This window comes from Sus scrofa, chromosome 6, assembly GCF_000003025.6.
Source record: "Sus scrofa isolate TJ Tabasco breed Duroc chromosome 6, Sscrofa11.1, whole genome shotgun sequence".
Lineage (NCBI taxonomy): Eukaryota > Metazoa > Chordata > Mammalia > Artiodactyla > Suidae > Sus > Sus scrofa.
This window is the reverse complement of record NC_010448.4, coordinates 158,354,734-158,369,559: the sequence shown is the minus strand read 5'-3', so window position 1 is coordinate 158,369,559 and position 14,826 is coordinate 158,354,734. Positions and strand designations below refer to the sequence as shown.

The 14,826-nt window shown below is 40.1% G+C and overlaps 1 protein-coding gene across 9 annotated transcripts in view; it reads right to left on the bottom strand.

The window, feature by feature from the left end:
* HSPB11 (heat shock protein family B (small) member 11) overlaps window positions 1–14,826 on the bottom strand; it is a 58,538-nt gene that overhangs the window by 27,562 nt on the left and 16,150 nt on the right. For 5 of the 9 annotated variants that reach the window (XM_005665411.3, XM_003356458.4, XM_021096610.1 and 2 more), the window contains 4 exons: window positions 12,590–12,696; window positions 10,952–11,020; window positions 6,732–6,775; window positions 3,370–3,569 (listed from right to left, as the gene is read on the bottom strand). In XM_005665411.3, the coding sequence (XP_005665468.1) occupies window positions 3,456–3,569; window positions 6,732–6,775; window positions 10,952–11,020; window positions 12,590–12,696 (334 nt within the window). In that variant the 3' untranslated portion in view covers window positions 3,370–3,455. Of the gene's footprint in view, window positions 1–661; window positions 774–3,369; window positions 3,570–6,731; window positions 6,776–10,951; window positions 11,021–12,589; window positions 12,697–14,826 lie in introns of those variants that run through there. The other 4 variants (XM_013999370.2, XM_013999371.2, XM_013999369.2 and 1 more) reach the window with 2 other exon arrangements.

The window sequence follows — 14,826 nt, the reverse complement described above, 5'->3', positions numbered from 1 at the left end:
TTTTTCCGCTGTACAGCATGGGGACCAAGTTACACATACATGCATACATTCTTTTTTCTCCCATTGTTCTGCTGTGTGTGTGTGTGTGTGTTTTTTCTAAATATGTTTTTTGAGTACTCACCTTCATGTCTCGGATGGCACCAACATTACTCTTGAAGTGTCTTTTCTACTCTCCCACTTATCTAAAAGCTACCTTTCCATGAGTAAGTTTGTGCAACAAATTTTGGTAAGCAAATTATCAGAATCCAAAGCCTTTCTTCCTTAACATTTTTCATGCCCCTTACTTGTTAAGGAAACCAGGCCACTTGTCCTGTAGGATGAAGCACTTTCTAGATTTGTCTGAGTATCAGTCAGGATAGGCTAGGCTATGCTGCGGTAACAAGCAACTCCCAAATCTCAATGGCTTAAAACAGTTACGTCTACTTCAGCTTAGGAGCTCTGCTATCTGTTATCATCAGTCTCACTCCCAGACCTAGAATGATGAAGTAGTTACTGTGTAGAACATCGCTGCTGGTCACTGTGGGAGAGAGCAAAGAGCTCTGTAGGGTCTCTTATCAGGAAATTAACTGCTCGGTCTAGAAGTAAACTACCCTTCATCTCATTGGCCAGAACTGGTCACTTGGCCCTACCCAAACAAAGAAGGCCAGGAAGTATCTCTTACCATGGGCAGGAGGGCAGAGATCTGGGCATCTCAGTTGAGCAGCATTAATGGCTACAAGTCTATTTGCTTCCTTGTGGTGTCATTTTACTTGTTCCTCTCTCCCTTGAATTTCCTGAAAATGAAAAATAACTCTAGATCTTGATTTGATTCAGGCTCAGTAATTTTGGCAAGAGTACTTCATAGGTTGGTCTATGTGCTTCATATTGCATCACACCAGAAGGCATACAGTGTTTAATTGTAGTAGATTCTAGCAGTAATAGACACCACTCCCAACCCCCTTCCCCGCAATTTAGTCACATCTGCTTGTACCTATGCCCTTGGGTAGACCGCTCTTGTTTTGATTCTGGTCTTGGCCATGTGACCTGATTTGGGAAACAAGAGGATGGCAAATACAATATAAGCAGAGGCTCAAAGTGTTTGTACACTGTGGCTGTCCCTCTCGATACTTTCTAGAATGCTGAGACTGGTGAATGAGTTATCAGAAAATATCATGTGATTATGAAGGCTGGCATGTTCAAAATTTGTAGGGTTGGTCAGAAACCCAGGGAAGAGCTGATGTTACAGTACAGTCTGATGGCCCATCTGCTGGCAAATTTCCTTCTTGCCCAGGGGAGGTCACTCTTTGTTCTAATAAGGTCTTAAACCGAGGGATGAGGCTCACCTATGTTACAGAGGGCAATCTGCTTTACTCACCGTCCGCTAATATAAATGTTAATCTCCCAAAAAATACTCACACAGAATAATGTTTGAACAAAGATGTGGGCACTGTGATCCAATCAATATGATGCATAAAATTAAATATCACATATGTTTCACTTAGACTGTCTTGTGGGTTGAACTGGTAGCTGTGAATGCGACCTTACTTAGAAACAGGGTCACTGCAGATGTAATTAGTCAAGATAAAGCCACACTGGAGTAGAGTGGGCCCTTAATTCAATGACTTGTGTCCTTTTAAGAAAAGGAGAAGACACACAGAAACAGACATACATTGAGGGAAGATGATGTGAAGATACACAGAAAGAATGCCATATGATGCTGGAGGCAGAAATTGGAGCTATGGTGCCACAAGTGATTGCACAAGTCAAGGAATGCCAAGGATGGCCAGCGACACCAGAAGCTAAGAGAAAGGCATGAATCATATTCTCCCTCGGAAACGCTGGTAGGAATAGACAGTGCCAGCACCTTGATTTTTTTTTTTTTTTTTTTGTCTTTTGTCTTTATAGGGCCGCACCTGCAGCATATGGAAGTTCCCAGGCCAGGGGTCTAATTGGAGCTACAGCTGCCAGCCTACACCAGAGCCACAGCAATGCCAGATCCAAGCTGCATCTGCGAGCTATACCACACTCATGGCAACGCTGGATCCTTAACCCACTGAGCAAGGCCAGGGATTAAACCCGAAACCTCATGGTTCCTAGTTGGGTTTGTTTCCGCTGCGCCACAATGGGAACTCCTTGATTTCTGAATTCTAGCCTCCACAACTATGAGAGAAAACATTTCTATTGTTTTAAGGCACCAAGTTTGAGGTACTTTATTACAGCAGCTGTAAGAGACCTCCTGTGTGTTTACTTTATCAACTTGTCATAAAGTCAGATTCATGCATTTCTGTTTATTTTCAATGTTTTGGAATTGCCTTTTTTTTTTTTCCTGCTTTTTAGGGCTGCACCCCACCCACAGCAAATGGAAGTTCCCAGACTAAGGGTCGAATCAGAGCTGCAACTACCGGCTTACACTGCAGCCACAGCAACGCAGAATCCAAGCCGCATCTATGACCCACACCACAGCTCACGGCAATGCCGGATCCTTGACCCACTGAGCGAGGCCAGGGATCGAACCATCATCCTCATGGATATTGGTTGGGTTTTTTTCCATTGTGCCACAACGGGAAATCCTGGAATTGTTTTTTAATTCTAACTTTTGATTATATTAATTACGTTTTCAAATTCAAGTTGTATAATAAAATATATTCAGAGACGTCTTATTTCCTCCCAGTCTGTCCTAGACTGTTCCTTACCTTCCCAAAATATAATCAAATAATATCAATAACAGTTGTCTCTGGGAAGTAAGATTATGTGTTCCCTAACTCTTCTCTGAATTCAAACCAAGACAAAACAAAATTAAAAGAAAAAAATTAAATGATTTGTCCTACAGGACACTTTTTTTTTGTTTTTTGTTTTTGTGCCTTTTCTAGGGCCGCTTCCTACGGCATATGGAGGTTCCCAGGCTAGGGGTCGAATCGGAGCTGTAGCCGCTGGCCTACACCACAGCCACAGCAATGCCAGATCCAAGCCGAGTCTACAACCTACACCACAGCTCACGGCAAGGCTGGATCCTTAACCCACTGAGCAAGGCCAGGGATGGAACCCTCAACCTCATGGTTCCTAGTTGGATTCGTTAACCACTGCGCCACAACGGGAACTCCTACTTTTGGAACTTCTATATTGTTTACTGTCCATACTGCTCATTTAGTCCTTTGGATCAATCAATCAATAAATTAAAAAATTAAAGCACTGATATCCATAGGGCACCATGTTAGATGCTGTGGCAACACAGTGTATTATCAGTTAAATTTGTAGGTACAGTCACTTCCTTGATTAAGCTGTATACTAAAGCAAAAGCTTTTTATAGCCTACATGTTGGCCATCACTGCTGACTGATGAATCAAATTCCTATAAAATGTTGAAGAGAAAATAAATAAAACCTGAAACAGATTGATACAAATCCTTTTAATAATTATGGCTTCATGTTTAGATAAATATATTGTTAAAAAATTGTGAAGAGTATTCCACTATAATTATTAAGAAAAATTTGAGACTGTTACTCCCTCTGCAGAAACACTATACACAGATGCAAAGTGATCAAAGGCTGAAACGATTATAAATCTCAAGTAAGTGGCGTGGCCATCACGTGCCTGTAGGGGAAAAAAATCAACACAGGTGCTTTTAGCAATTCTAGTTAACCATTAAACAAACAATTAGCAGAAGAAAATGTCTGATGCAAGAATAATATTCTAGGAGTTCCCTGGTGGCTCAGTGGGTTAAGGATCTGGTGCTGTCACTGCTGTACAGCATGTTTAATCCCTAAGCTGGGAAGTTCTGCATGCCATGGGTGTGACCAATACCCAAAAAAAGAATAATACTCTAAATACGTAAGATATAATATTCAGAAAGGAAGCCAGCCACATGTAACAGTACAGTTGTTTTGATACGTATCAGCCAAATATCAGCTTTGTTTTGATGAAGAATAGCAGGTGGAGCTAAAAGCTGAACTGTATAGTTCTGATTAATTTTGGGGTTTTTTGGTCTTTTTGTCTTTTTAGGGCCACACCCACGGCATATGGAGGTCCCCAGGCTAGGGGTCGAATCAGAGCTACAGGTGCCGGTCTATACCACAGCCATAGCAACATCAGATCCAAGCCGCATCTTCGACCTACACCACAGATCACGGCAACTCCGGACCCTTAACCCACCGAGCGAGGCCAGGGATTGAACCCGCGTCCTCATGGATGCTAGTTGGGTTCACTAACTGCTTTGCCATGACGGGAAGTCCTCTGATTAGTTTTTAAAGTGCTTCTCTAAAGGTTTTTTTTTTTTTTTTTTGTCTTTTTAGGGCTTGCATATGGATCCTGGGCCAGGGGCTGAATCCGGGCTGCAGCTGCTGGCCTACGCCACAGCCACAGCAATGCCAGATCCTTAACCAACTGAGTGAGGCCAGGGATGAAACCCGAATCCTCATGGATACTAGTTGGGTTCTTATCCTGCTGAGCCACAAGGGGACTCCAACATTACTATACTTTTACATTTATATAATCTCTCTGTAAAGCAATCTGACAATATATATGAGGAGCTATGTCTACACCCATGGACCCAGTATTCCATTCCTTGAAGTTTAATTTTAGAAAATAATTAAAAACGTGCTGATCATTGTACAACTAAAAATGTAATAAATTCATTGAGTAATAAAAAATTTTTTTAAAAAGAAAATAATTAAAAAGGTGAAGATCACAGTAGCAGGAACAGGTATAAGATAGTCCCTGCAGCTGTAATAATGACGGAGGGAGGAAAAAAGAAATTAGTTAATATTTTCTCATCTCCACACATTTGATTTAAAAATTATAATTATGAATACTGTGACATAATATTAAATTTTAAAAAGATACAAAACTTCTGGAGTCTGGTGGAACAGCAGGTTAAGGATCTGGCATTGTTACTACTGTGGCTTGGGCTGCAGCCGTGGCACAGGTTTGATCCCTGGCCCCAGAACTTTTGCACGCCATGGGTGTGGACAAAAAAAAGTTACAAAACTCTTCATACATACTATTATAACTATGTGATGCATATGGTCGACAACTAGAAGAAAATGGGTATAGTAAAGGCTGTTGTGACAGGGCGCTAAAACAATGGGTGATTTCCGGTCTTCCACCCCCCCTTACTTTTCTCCAAATGCTCTATTATGCCGCAGCCCTCCCTGATCCAAAGTGAGTCCTGAAACAACATACTCAGCAGAGTTTACTTATCATAACCCATCTATAAAGATGGAGAAAAATAGGGAGAGAAAATTCAGTCTAATTAATCATTGTTCTGGTCCCCAGTGGCCTCCCCAGTCACTAGGCACACTTGGGTGGTTGAGAAGATAATTAATAGGATTCAAAATCTCCTACAGAACACTGACTTTATAGAAGCTGCTATTAAACTGTGAAGAAGGAGCCTTAACGGACAGGTTGCCTCTTTAACACCCATTTAGAGAAAACTTCATGAAATAAACCACCTAAAAAAAAATATGTTCAATTGTTTCACTTTTTGTGATTCTCTAAAACCAGGGCCTGACAAACTAACAGGAACAGAGAAACTCCTGATGAGGCAGCAGCTTCATCAACGGGCATTCATTCCACTTGACAAGCAAAGCCCAATGGAATGTTGTCGAAAACATGCTGGTCCCCTTTTCACCTTATCTCTCTTTAGCTTATTTGTTGCTGATCCTATGCTCCAGTTCCCCTTATCTGAATCTCCCTTGTCCTTTCATGCTTAAATGAACATCCATTTTTGGCATCTCAACCTTTTCTGATTCCTATTTTAAAAGGCTGGAGTTCCCGTTGTAGCTCAGTGGTAACGAACCCGACTAGAATCTATGAGGATGCAGGTTCAATCCCTGGCCTTGCTGGTCAAGGATCTGGTGTTGCCATGAGCTGTGGTGTAGCTTGCAGATGCATCTCAGATCTGGCATTGCTATGGCTGTGGTGCAGGCCTGCAGCAGTAGCTCTGATTCGACCCCTAGCCTGGGAACTTCCATATGCCAGGGGTGCGGCTATTAAAAAAAACAAAATAAAATAATAGGAGTTCCTGTTGTGGCGCAGTGGAAACAAATTTGACTAGGAACCATGAGGTTGTGGGTTCGATCCCTGCCCTGACTCAGTGGGTTAAGGATTTGGTGTTGCCGTGAGCTGTGGTGTGGGTTGCAGATGCAGCTCCAATCCCGAGTTGCTGTGGCTGTGGTGTAGGCCGGAAGCTGTAGCTCCAATTTGACTCCTAGCCTGGGATGCTCCCTATGCCGCGGGTACAGCCCTAAAAAGCAATAATAATAATAATAATAATAAATTAAAAAATAAATCTACTTAAAAAAAGGCCGACCAAATCAAATGAAAGAGGCAAGTAAATACTTCAAAATAAATGAAAGAACAAAATAAAACAAAAACAAATCAGTGAATTCTGTTTTATCCTTACTGTCATCCTGTCTATGACAGATAAGAGACTAATTTATGAACTACAATATTATTGCAAATAATATTCTGTATTGGTTGATTAGATATAGAGCCTATAATATTATGAAGGTGTTTACTAACTTTATGACTATGGAGATAGGTTTAAAATGTAACTACATTGTGCTGGCTAAAGATAATGTTTATCTCTTCAAAGTTTATTTACTCAGGTCCCCTGGTGGTACAGCAAGTTAAGGATCCAGCATTGTCACTGCTGTGGCTTGGGTTACAGCTATGACTTGGGTTGATCCCTGGCCCAGGGAGCTTTTGCAGTGTCAGGCGCAGCCGAAAAAAAAAAAAAAAAGGATATGTACTCACCATAATTTCTTCATTTTGAAGCTGCCCCTCTGTGTGTACTAGATCTAAAATACAAATTTAACAGAAATGAGTTAGGGATCAACCTGCATGAGGACAACTACTGAAATCTATGTTCAATAAAACATGATATACAGTAAATTATAGGAGTTCCCGTCGTGGCACAGTGGTTAACGAATCCAACTAGGAACCATGAGGTTGAGGGTTCCATCCCTGGCCTTGCTCAGTGGGTTAAGGATCCAGCCTTGCCGTGAGCTGTGGTGTAGGTTGCAGACTCGGCTCGGATCTGGAGCTGCTGTGGCGTAGGCCGGTGGCTACAGCTCTGATTTGACTCCTAGCCTGGGAACCTCCATATGCCGCAGGAAGTGGCCCTAGAAAAGGAAAAAAAAAAAAAAGGCAAATACAGTAAATTATAGTTAGACCAGATTTATCAGTGTTTTGGGGTTAAAAATCAACATAAAAATACAGATGTTTGAAATAAACAGTATGAAACATAAACTCCGAGTTGTAAAATACCTCTAGTGAGTATAAATAAAAGTAAATATAAATTACAGTGAATATAAAGTGAAAAATTGATAAAAGATGTAATCCTTTTCAAGGATCAAGCTACAAAGAGTAACTGCAGGCCTGAAAGAAGCTATCTTACCATTCTTATGGGAACTAACTAGGCTCAGTTTCTCACCATGAATTTTCACTATGATGCTGAGGTATGCTGCCCATGAATTCATCTTTTCTGGTATCCAGCTTCAGAAAACCTTTACTTATGTAATTTTAGGACAGATTGATTGATTAACTTGCATGGTCATGAGTTAATCATATCTAAATAACATTCTTTTGGAAACATCAAATATTTAACCGATATAACAATAAATACTGACATTATTTTTTTGATAGGCAAGAAATAGATTTATTTATTTTTATTTTTTCGGTCTTTTTGCCTTTTTTAGGGCCGTTCCTGTGGCATATGGAGGTTCCCAGGCTAGGGGTCGAATTGAAGCTATAGCTGCAGGTCTACGCCAGAGCCACAAGCAACACCAGATCTGAGCCTCGTCTTCGACCTACACCACAGCTCACGGCAACGCTGGATCCTTAACCCACTGAGCAAGGCCAGGGATCGAACCTGGGACCTTATGGTTCCTTGTCAGATTCGTTAACCACTTTGCCACGACGGGAACTCTCAAGAAATAGATTTATTACGATAGGATGCGTGTGAGAGATACAAGCAGGCAGGCAAGGTGGCTCTTCTTTAGAAATTAATTTTATTTGTATCAAAATAGTGTACATAATTTTCAAAGGCATGTAGTACAAAAAGAGAAGTCTCTGGGCAGTAATATTATGTATGACTTTCTGTTTCCTAATCTTTCTCCGATGTAATGAAAAATAGTAATGCCCTACTTGACCTTTTTTTCTCCAGTCCTGCTCCCTAGAGGCTAGAGGTAGATGTTTTCAACTCTTTAAGCCTTTTTTTCCCCTGGATTTATAACGTTTTATATACCTTTCCTTGATTTATCAATTTGTTTATTGACTTTATATTATGGTAGGTGAAAATTTAGGTCTCTTAGACCAAAATCCTTTTCCTTCTCCTGAAACTTTTCCTTCCTGCCATCCTCTCAATGTTTTGTTTTTTTTTTTTTTTTTTCTTTTTAGAGCCAAATCTGAAGCATATGGAAGTTCCTGGTCTAGGGGTCGAATCGGAGCTGCAGCTGCCAGCCTACACCACAGCCACAGCAACACCAGATCCAAGCCGCATATGTGACCTACGCTGCAGCTTGTGGCAATGCCAGATCCTTAATTCATTGAGTGAGGCCAGGGATTGAACCTGCATCCTCACAGACACTAGTTGGGTTCTTAATCTGATGAGCCACAAAAGAAACTCCATCATCCTCTCAATTTTGAAATCAATGCTTGATGGTTACACAGTTATCTGTATAAATGTTATTTACTGCTGAAATTAATAAATTATGACACATTTTCTTTCTTATACAACTCCTCTATCAGAAGTTAGTAATAACTCTTCTTTCATTTGCTTAGTTTTTTAAATATGAAAAATTAGAAAATCTCAAACATAAAAGACAGGATATAACTCTTATATACACCCATCATCCTGAATTTACAATTACCAGCATTTTACCATACTTGATTTATCTAATTTTTTTCCTAACATGTTTTAAAGCAAGTCTTAGACATCTTGACATTTCATCTTTAAATATATGATTATCATCTTCAAACAAGAATATTTTCTTACGTAACCATAATACCATTATCATATGAACATTAAAAATGCTTTAATGTTACATAACAACCAGTCCACATTAAAATTTCCCCATTGTCCCCCAATGTCTTTTCATAGTTTGTTTATTCAAATCAGAAGTGTCTCTTTTAATATAAACAGCTTTCTCTCATACACACATTTTTTCATCCCATTGACTTATTGAAGAGATTAGGTCTGTTGTCCTGTAAAATGTCCCCCATTTTCTCATATTGCCTCGTCGTGGTTTCATTTACTTTGTCCTCTATCCTCTGTTCCCTATAGTTTGGAATGAAATTAGAGCTAAAGGCTTGATTATATTCAGAGTTTAAGGCCTTCATCATATACCTGGTGATTTTTGGCTATCTTTTTTTATTTATGAAGAGTAGATCATTTGAAAGCTGTTCATAAGCCAAGCTCATTGACTCCCAGACTTTGTTAGGGTGGTCTGGAATGAGTTCGTCTTTGTCAGTATCCATAGATCTTTCTTCTGGGACCACTCAGTTTCACAAAAGATGAATCCTCCAATCTTCTGGTTGCTGTTATAAATAGCAAAGCACAGGAAGAAGGCTGGAGTTCCCACCATTCAACATGTAGGCTTCTGGGAGTTCCCGTCGTGGCTCAGTGGTTAATGAACCTGGCTAGGATCCATGAGGACACAGGTTCGATCCCTGGCCTTGCTCAGTAGGTTAAGGATCCGGTGTTGCTGTGAACTATGGTGCAGGTCACAGATGCAGCTCAGATCCTGCATTGTTGTGGCTGTAGTGTGTAAGCTTAAATCCTCCATTTTCCACTCCATGTCTCATTCAGTCTCTTTACTATGCCCGGGCTCCCTAAGTCCTAAGCCTCAACATTCAGTGTTCCTAATCACCTCTTGGGGGTGGTTTGTGAGAGGAAAGGCTGGTCACTAGCTTTATAGGGTAGGAGAAGGTACCTAGGTCCAATCATTCTGTAAATGGATGTTCAACTATTCACCCTTGTTTTTCGGGTGACTGTGTGTCACTCACACTTTTCATGGTGCAGTTGTCTTGAGTTCTAGGCCTTTCCGTGGTTAGGCTTGGTAAACTGGCTTGCTTCTCAGTGATATTCTCCTTGCTGGGCCCTTAGATTCTAGTCTACTCTATTCTGAAAAGTTACTATTCCTCCATCTGCTTCCTCTCTCCCATAATATATATTAAGTGTTATCTTCTTTCATTTTCTTTTTATAGCCACACCTGTGGCATATGGAAGTTCCTGGGCTAGGGGTTAAATCAGAGCTGCAGCTGCTGGCCTACACCACAGCCACAGTAATGCCAGATCTGAGCTGCATCTGTGACCTATGCTGCAGCTTGTGGCAATGCCAGATCCTTAACCCAATGAGAAAGGCCAGGGATGGAACCCACATCTTCATGGACACTATGTCAGGTTCTTAACCCACTGAGCCACAACAGGAACTCCTCTTCCATAATATACATTGATCTCCTATATTTGCTTTGGTCTCCTGGTTTTTTGTTTGTTTTTATTTTTTTTCCTTACAGGTTTACGCTTCTCTTTATTCCTTTATTATTTTCACGGTATTTGGGGAAGAAAAGGAGATAGACACACGAGGTCAATCTGTTGTGTTTAACTAGAGGCTACCAATTTTGCTGATATTCAAATAGCACCATTAATCAGGAAGGAAGGAAAGATGAAAAAGTAATATTTATTGTTCGTCTACCATTTATCAGACACTGTGTTCATGAAAACTTTAAATGGTAGGATCATCTCTGTTTTTCAGATAAGGATTCTAAAACTCAGAAAAATTAAGTATCACATTAACAATCATATAACCAGTAAGGGAAGAAGAATCCGTTTTCAAACCTGGGTTTTTCTGTGCCCTAAATATGTCACAACAATCATTCAAGTCATCTTTACCAAAATGTAGCCCGATTAGACAGGAGAGGGCAATTCTCTACTCCCTGATGATCAGAACAATGCTGGTAAAACAAGCACATACCTCTTTCAATCCACTGCTCAAAATCCACCGGATCTTTAGAAGTGCTCTTTTCAATCCTCAAGGTCTGCACTGATAATGTAAATAAACAAAACAAATAAAGTGTTCATTATCTACCCGGTTTTATGTTGTTGTCCCCATAGTCCTTTTTTCCTCTAAGACTTCAGCATGGGTGATACTGCATAAAGTACTGGGATCAGGACCACCACATTATGAGAATCACTCAGCCTCTCTGTTTTTCCATAAGTCTCTATGTAAAATACAGTCTGTGTAACTGCAATCTTGCAAATATTTGCAGGCACAAAACACAAAGCTAGTATATAGCCTTTCAGAATTTGATATCATCTTTTTTTTGGCATACTGGTAGATAATAATACATCAGTGGTCTCGGTCATAAACTTTTATGGAAAAACTACTATGAGTCAGATATATTTATTTATTCACTGGACTTCAATCTTAGGATGAGGAAACAGGCCTAAAGAAATCAGGCAACTTAGAGAAGTCAGGCAAGGTGTTCAGTGATACAGAGTTAGTCAGCCAGAACTGGAACGCAAACTTTAGCTATGAGTCCAGAGCCTTTACAAGTAATGACAGAAGAGAGAATACAGTCATTTTCCTGCTGCACTGGTTTTTCGCTTACTCCTAGGCCAGCTCCTCTTGCCCCACATCCTTTCTTCCCCTTCTCTGTTCTGTGACCTGGGAGAAAGACTGCTGGGGACTGCGTCCCCTGGACTCATTTGCCCACTGCCCAGTGGCCAGATCTGGCCAACTGCAGGCACTGACTAGAAACTGGAGGGCGGGGAGAAGTGAGGTTGGGTTGTATTTTCTCCACTCCCTTCCCACTTCAGTGCTGGGTCTTTGACAGGGGTTATGTCCCTTCTGGTTACAGCTCCTAAAAGGCAGGCCCTCAGGCACAGACTCTAGCTCTCACTGAGCTCCAGCAGTACTTTTCCTTCCCTCGGCCCAGGGGAGGTAGTGGCTTACTGCTGTAGTCAGTTTCGGGTGTCTCACCAGCCCTAGTTTGTTCCCTTAACCCAGGCCATAATTTTGTAAGTAGTCCTCGCAATAACTAACGTCTCTTCATTTGAGCCATCTGGGATGTATCGTGTTTCGTGCCATGATTCTAACACACTTTATCCTTAAATAAACATAAGACAAGATTAGGATGATGTTCCAGTGGGAGAGACTTCTCCCAAATCTCTCAGAAAACGCCATTATTAATAAAAGAATCAAAATTACCAAATGCAAATAATCAGGGTTATCAGATTTTCAGAAAGAATGTGACAGAGAACCCTGGCCAAAAGAATCAGGAATAATGACATCAAGAAACCGAGTGTTCTGGCAAGCTGGCTTCTTATGTTCATAACAGGGTCTTTTGCCAAAGGCTTTCACATAGCAAATTGCATGGAAATTATTACGTGCTTTGGAAGGGTTTCAAATTTGCCGTTTCAGAGAGGCTAACTGTGCTCCAGGCAGTCAACCCACACTCTCCACCCATTGACCCCAGCAATAAAACTGGATTCCATGGTATAAAAAAAAATTAGTCTTTTTGCCAAAAGTTTACATATGTGCCTTCTGCCTATGGAAAAACTGAAAGGTGATGAAAATTAATGAAATGAAATGAAAACATGATATGCTTACCAAAGTAACTCTGGATTACAAGCCTTTCAATCCTTACGTGTTTGTGAAAACAAATAATGAACTCTTGGGGAAACATCCCTGTGGTGGTCCAAAATGTTTCTGGATTTCTATTGTTGATTTTAAAGAAAAAAAAGAAAAGTGGAGCCAAATGTTTAGAAATGTTTAATCATAAAATTCTAGTGAATAAATATTTTAAAAAATAAACCAAAAACCCCAAAACAACCATTGGATTTTGCAACCCCTAACTGTTCATTCTGCCACTAATGTCTCTCCAACTTTAGTCATTCTTTACTACTACCAGATTATATATATATTTTTTAAACCCAGAATTGATGTCACTCTTGTCTAAAAGCCTGTAGTGACCCCTTATTGCCTATAAACCTAAACTCCTTAGTATGGCATTTTACGACCCCAGACAATCTGGTCCCATCATTAAAGTATATCATCCCCCAACATGATATCATCTCCCATTAGTCACATTGGACCAAGATTAAAATTCTGTAAACACATCATGCAGGCTCATGCTTCTGTGTCTTAGTTTATGAGGTTCTCTTGCCCTAAAAAGCCCTTCTTCCTTTGCAAAAGTTTATTCACTTTTTGGTCCCATCTCTCCAACTCCAACAAATCAGAATAACTTGATTCCTCCTTTGCATTCACCTCACACACAGCATCCATTTTTACGATGGCACTTTTTTCTTGTGTTTTTATTGCTCCAGCTACATACTCCTTAAGTCCAGTCACTTTGTTCCTCATTTTTTTTTTTTTTTTTTTTTGTCTTTTTAGGGCTGCACTGGCAGCAAATGGAAGTTCCCAGGCTAGGGGTGGAATCGGAGCTATAGCTGCCGGCCTACACCACAGCCACAGCAACATCAAATCTAAACTGCGTCTGTGACCTACACCACAACTCACAGCAACACCAGATCCTTAACCTACTGAGTGAGGCCAGGGACCGAACCTGTGACCTCATGGATACTAGTCAGTTTTGTTTCTGCTGCACCGTGATGGGAACTCCTCTGTTCCTCATCTTTATATTGCCAGTAACTATCACAATGGCTGACCCATAGTAGATACACAATAGATGTTTGTTGAAACAAATTAATACATGCATTCAATGTTAGTCTTGCACTATGCACAATTTTACATATATATGTAGTATTGACTACAGAAATAATATTTCTATTTTAATTATACCATTATATAAGTACATAATTATATAATTTTAAAAAGAAAAGGTTTTCTTTTTTTTCTTTCTTTTTTTTTTTTTTTTTTTGTCTTTTCTAGGGTCAAGCCCGTGGCATATGGAAGTTCCCAGGCTAAGGGTCTAATCGGAGCTGTACCCACCGGCCTACACCACAGGCACAGCAACTTGGTATCCAAGCCGTGTCTGTTATCTACACCACAGCTCACGGCAACACTGGATCCTTAACCCACTGATGGAGGCCAGGGATCGAACCTGCAACCTTGTGGTTCCCAGTTGGATTTGTTAACCACTGCGCCACGACAGGAACTCCTTTTCTTTTTACCTTAAGTGAAATTTCCCTTAAGTGTACAATTCAATTTGTTTTGATAAATGTATGTGCTTAAGTAAGCAGTATCTCAGGATAACCAACACCCTAATCAAAATAAGGAACTTTTCCATCACTCTGGAAACTTCCCTTTTCTTTCCTTCCAGACAATCCCCACCGCCCTTATGCAACCACTGATCTGACTTCCATTGCCATAGACTATGCTATAATTTGTTCGTTTTTTTGCTTGATTTTTTTTGTTGAATATTTGGATTGCCTCCAGTTTTTTACTTGTATGAATAAAGCCTCTACTGAACATTCTTGTACAAGTGTTTTTGTGGATACGTTTTCATTTCCTTGGATAATTACTGTGAGTGGAATTGCTGAGTCATAAGGTAGAGGTATATTAAATTTTATGAGAAAACGTCAGATTTTTAAAGTGGTTGTGTCATTTTCCATTCCTAATAGAAATGGGAGGGAGTCTAGTTGCTCTATATCCTTGTCAACATTTGCTGTTATCAATTTTTTAATTTTAGCCATTCAAGTGGATGTGAAATGATGATTACGGTATTAATTTGCATTTCCCTGATGACAAATGATGCTAAGTCCTTTTTCATGTACTTTTTGGACATTCATATATTTTCTTTTCTGCTAAGTGTCTGCTAAGTGTTTTATTTTATTTTATTTTATCACACCTGTAGTGGTATAATGATCATAACAATGTGATTTCAC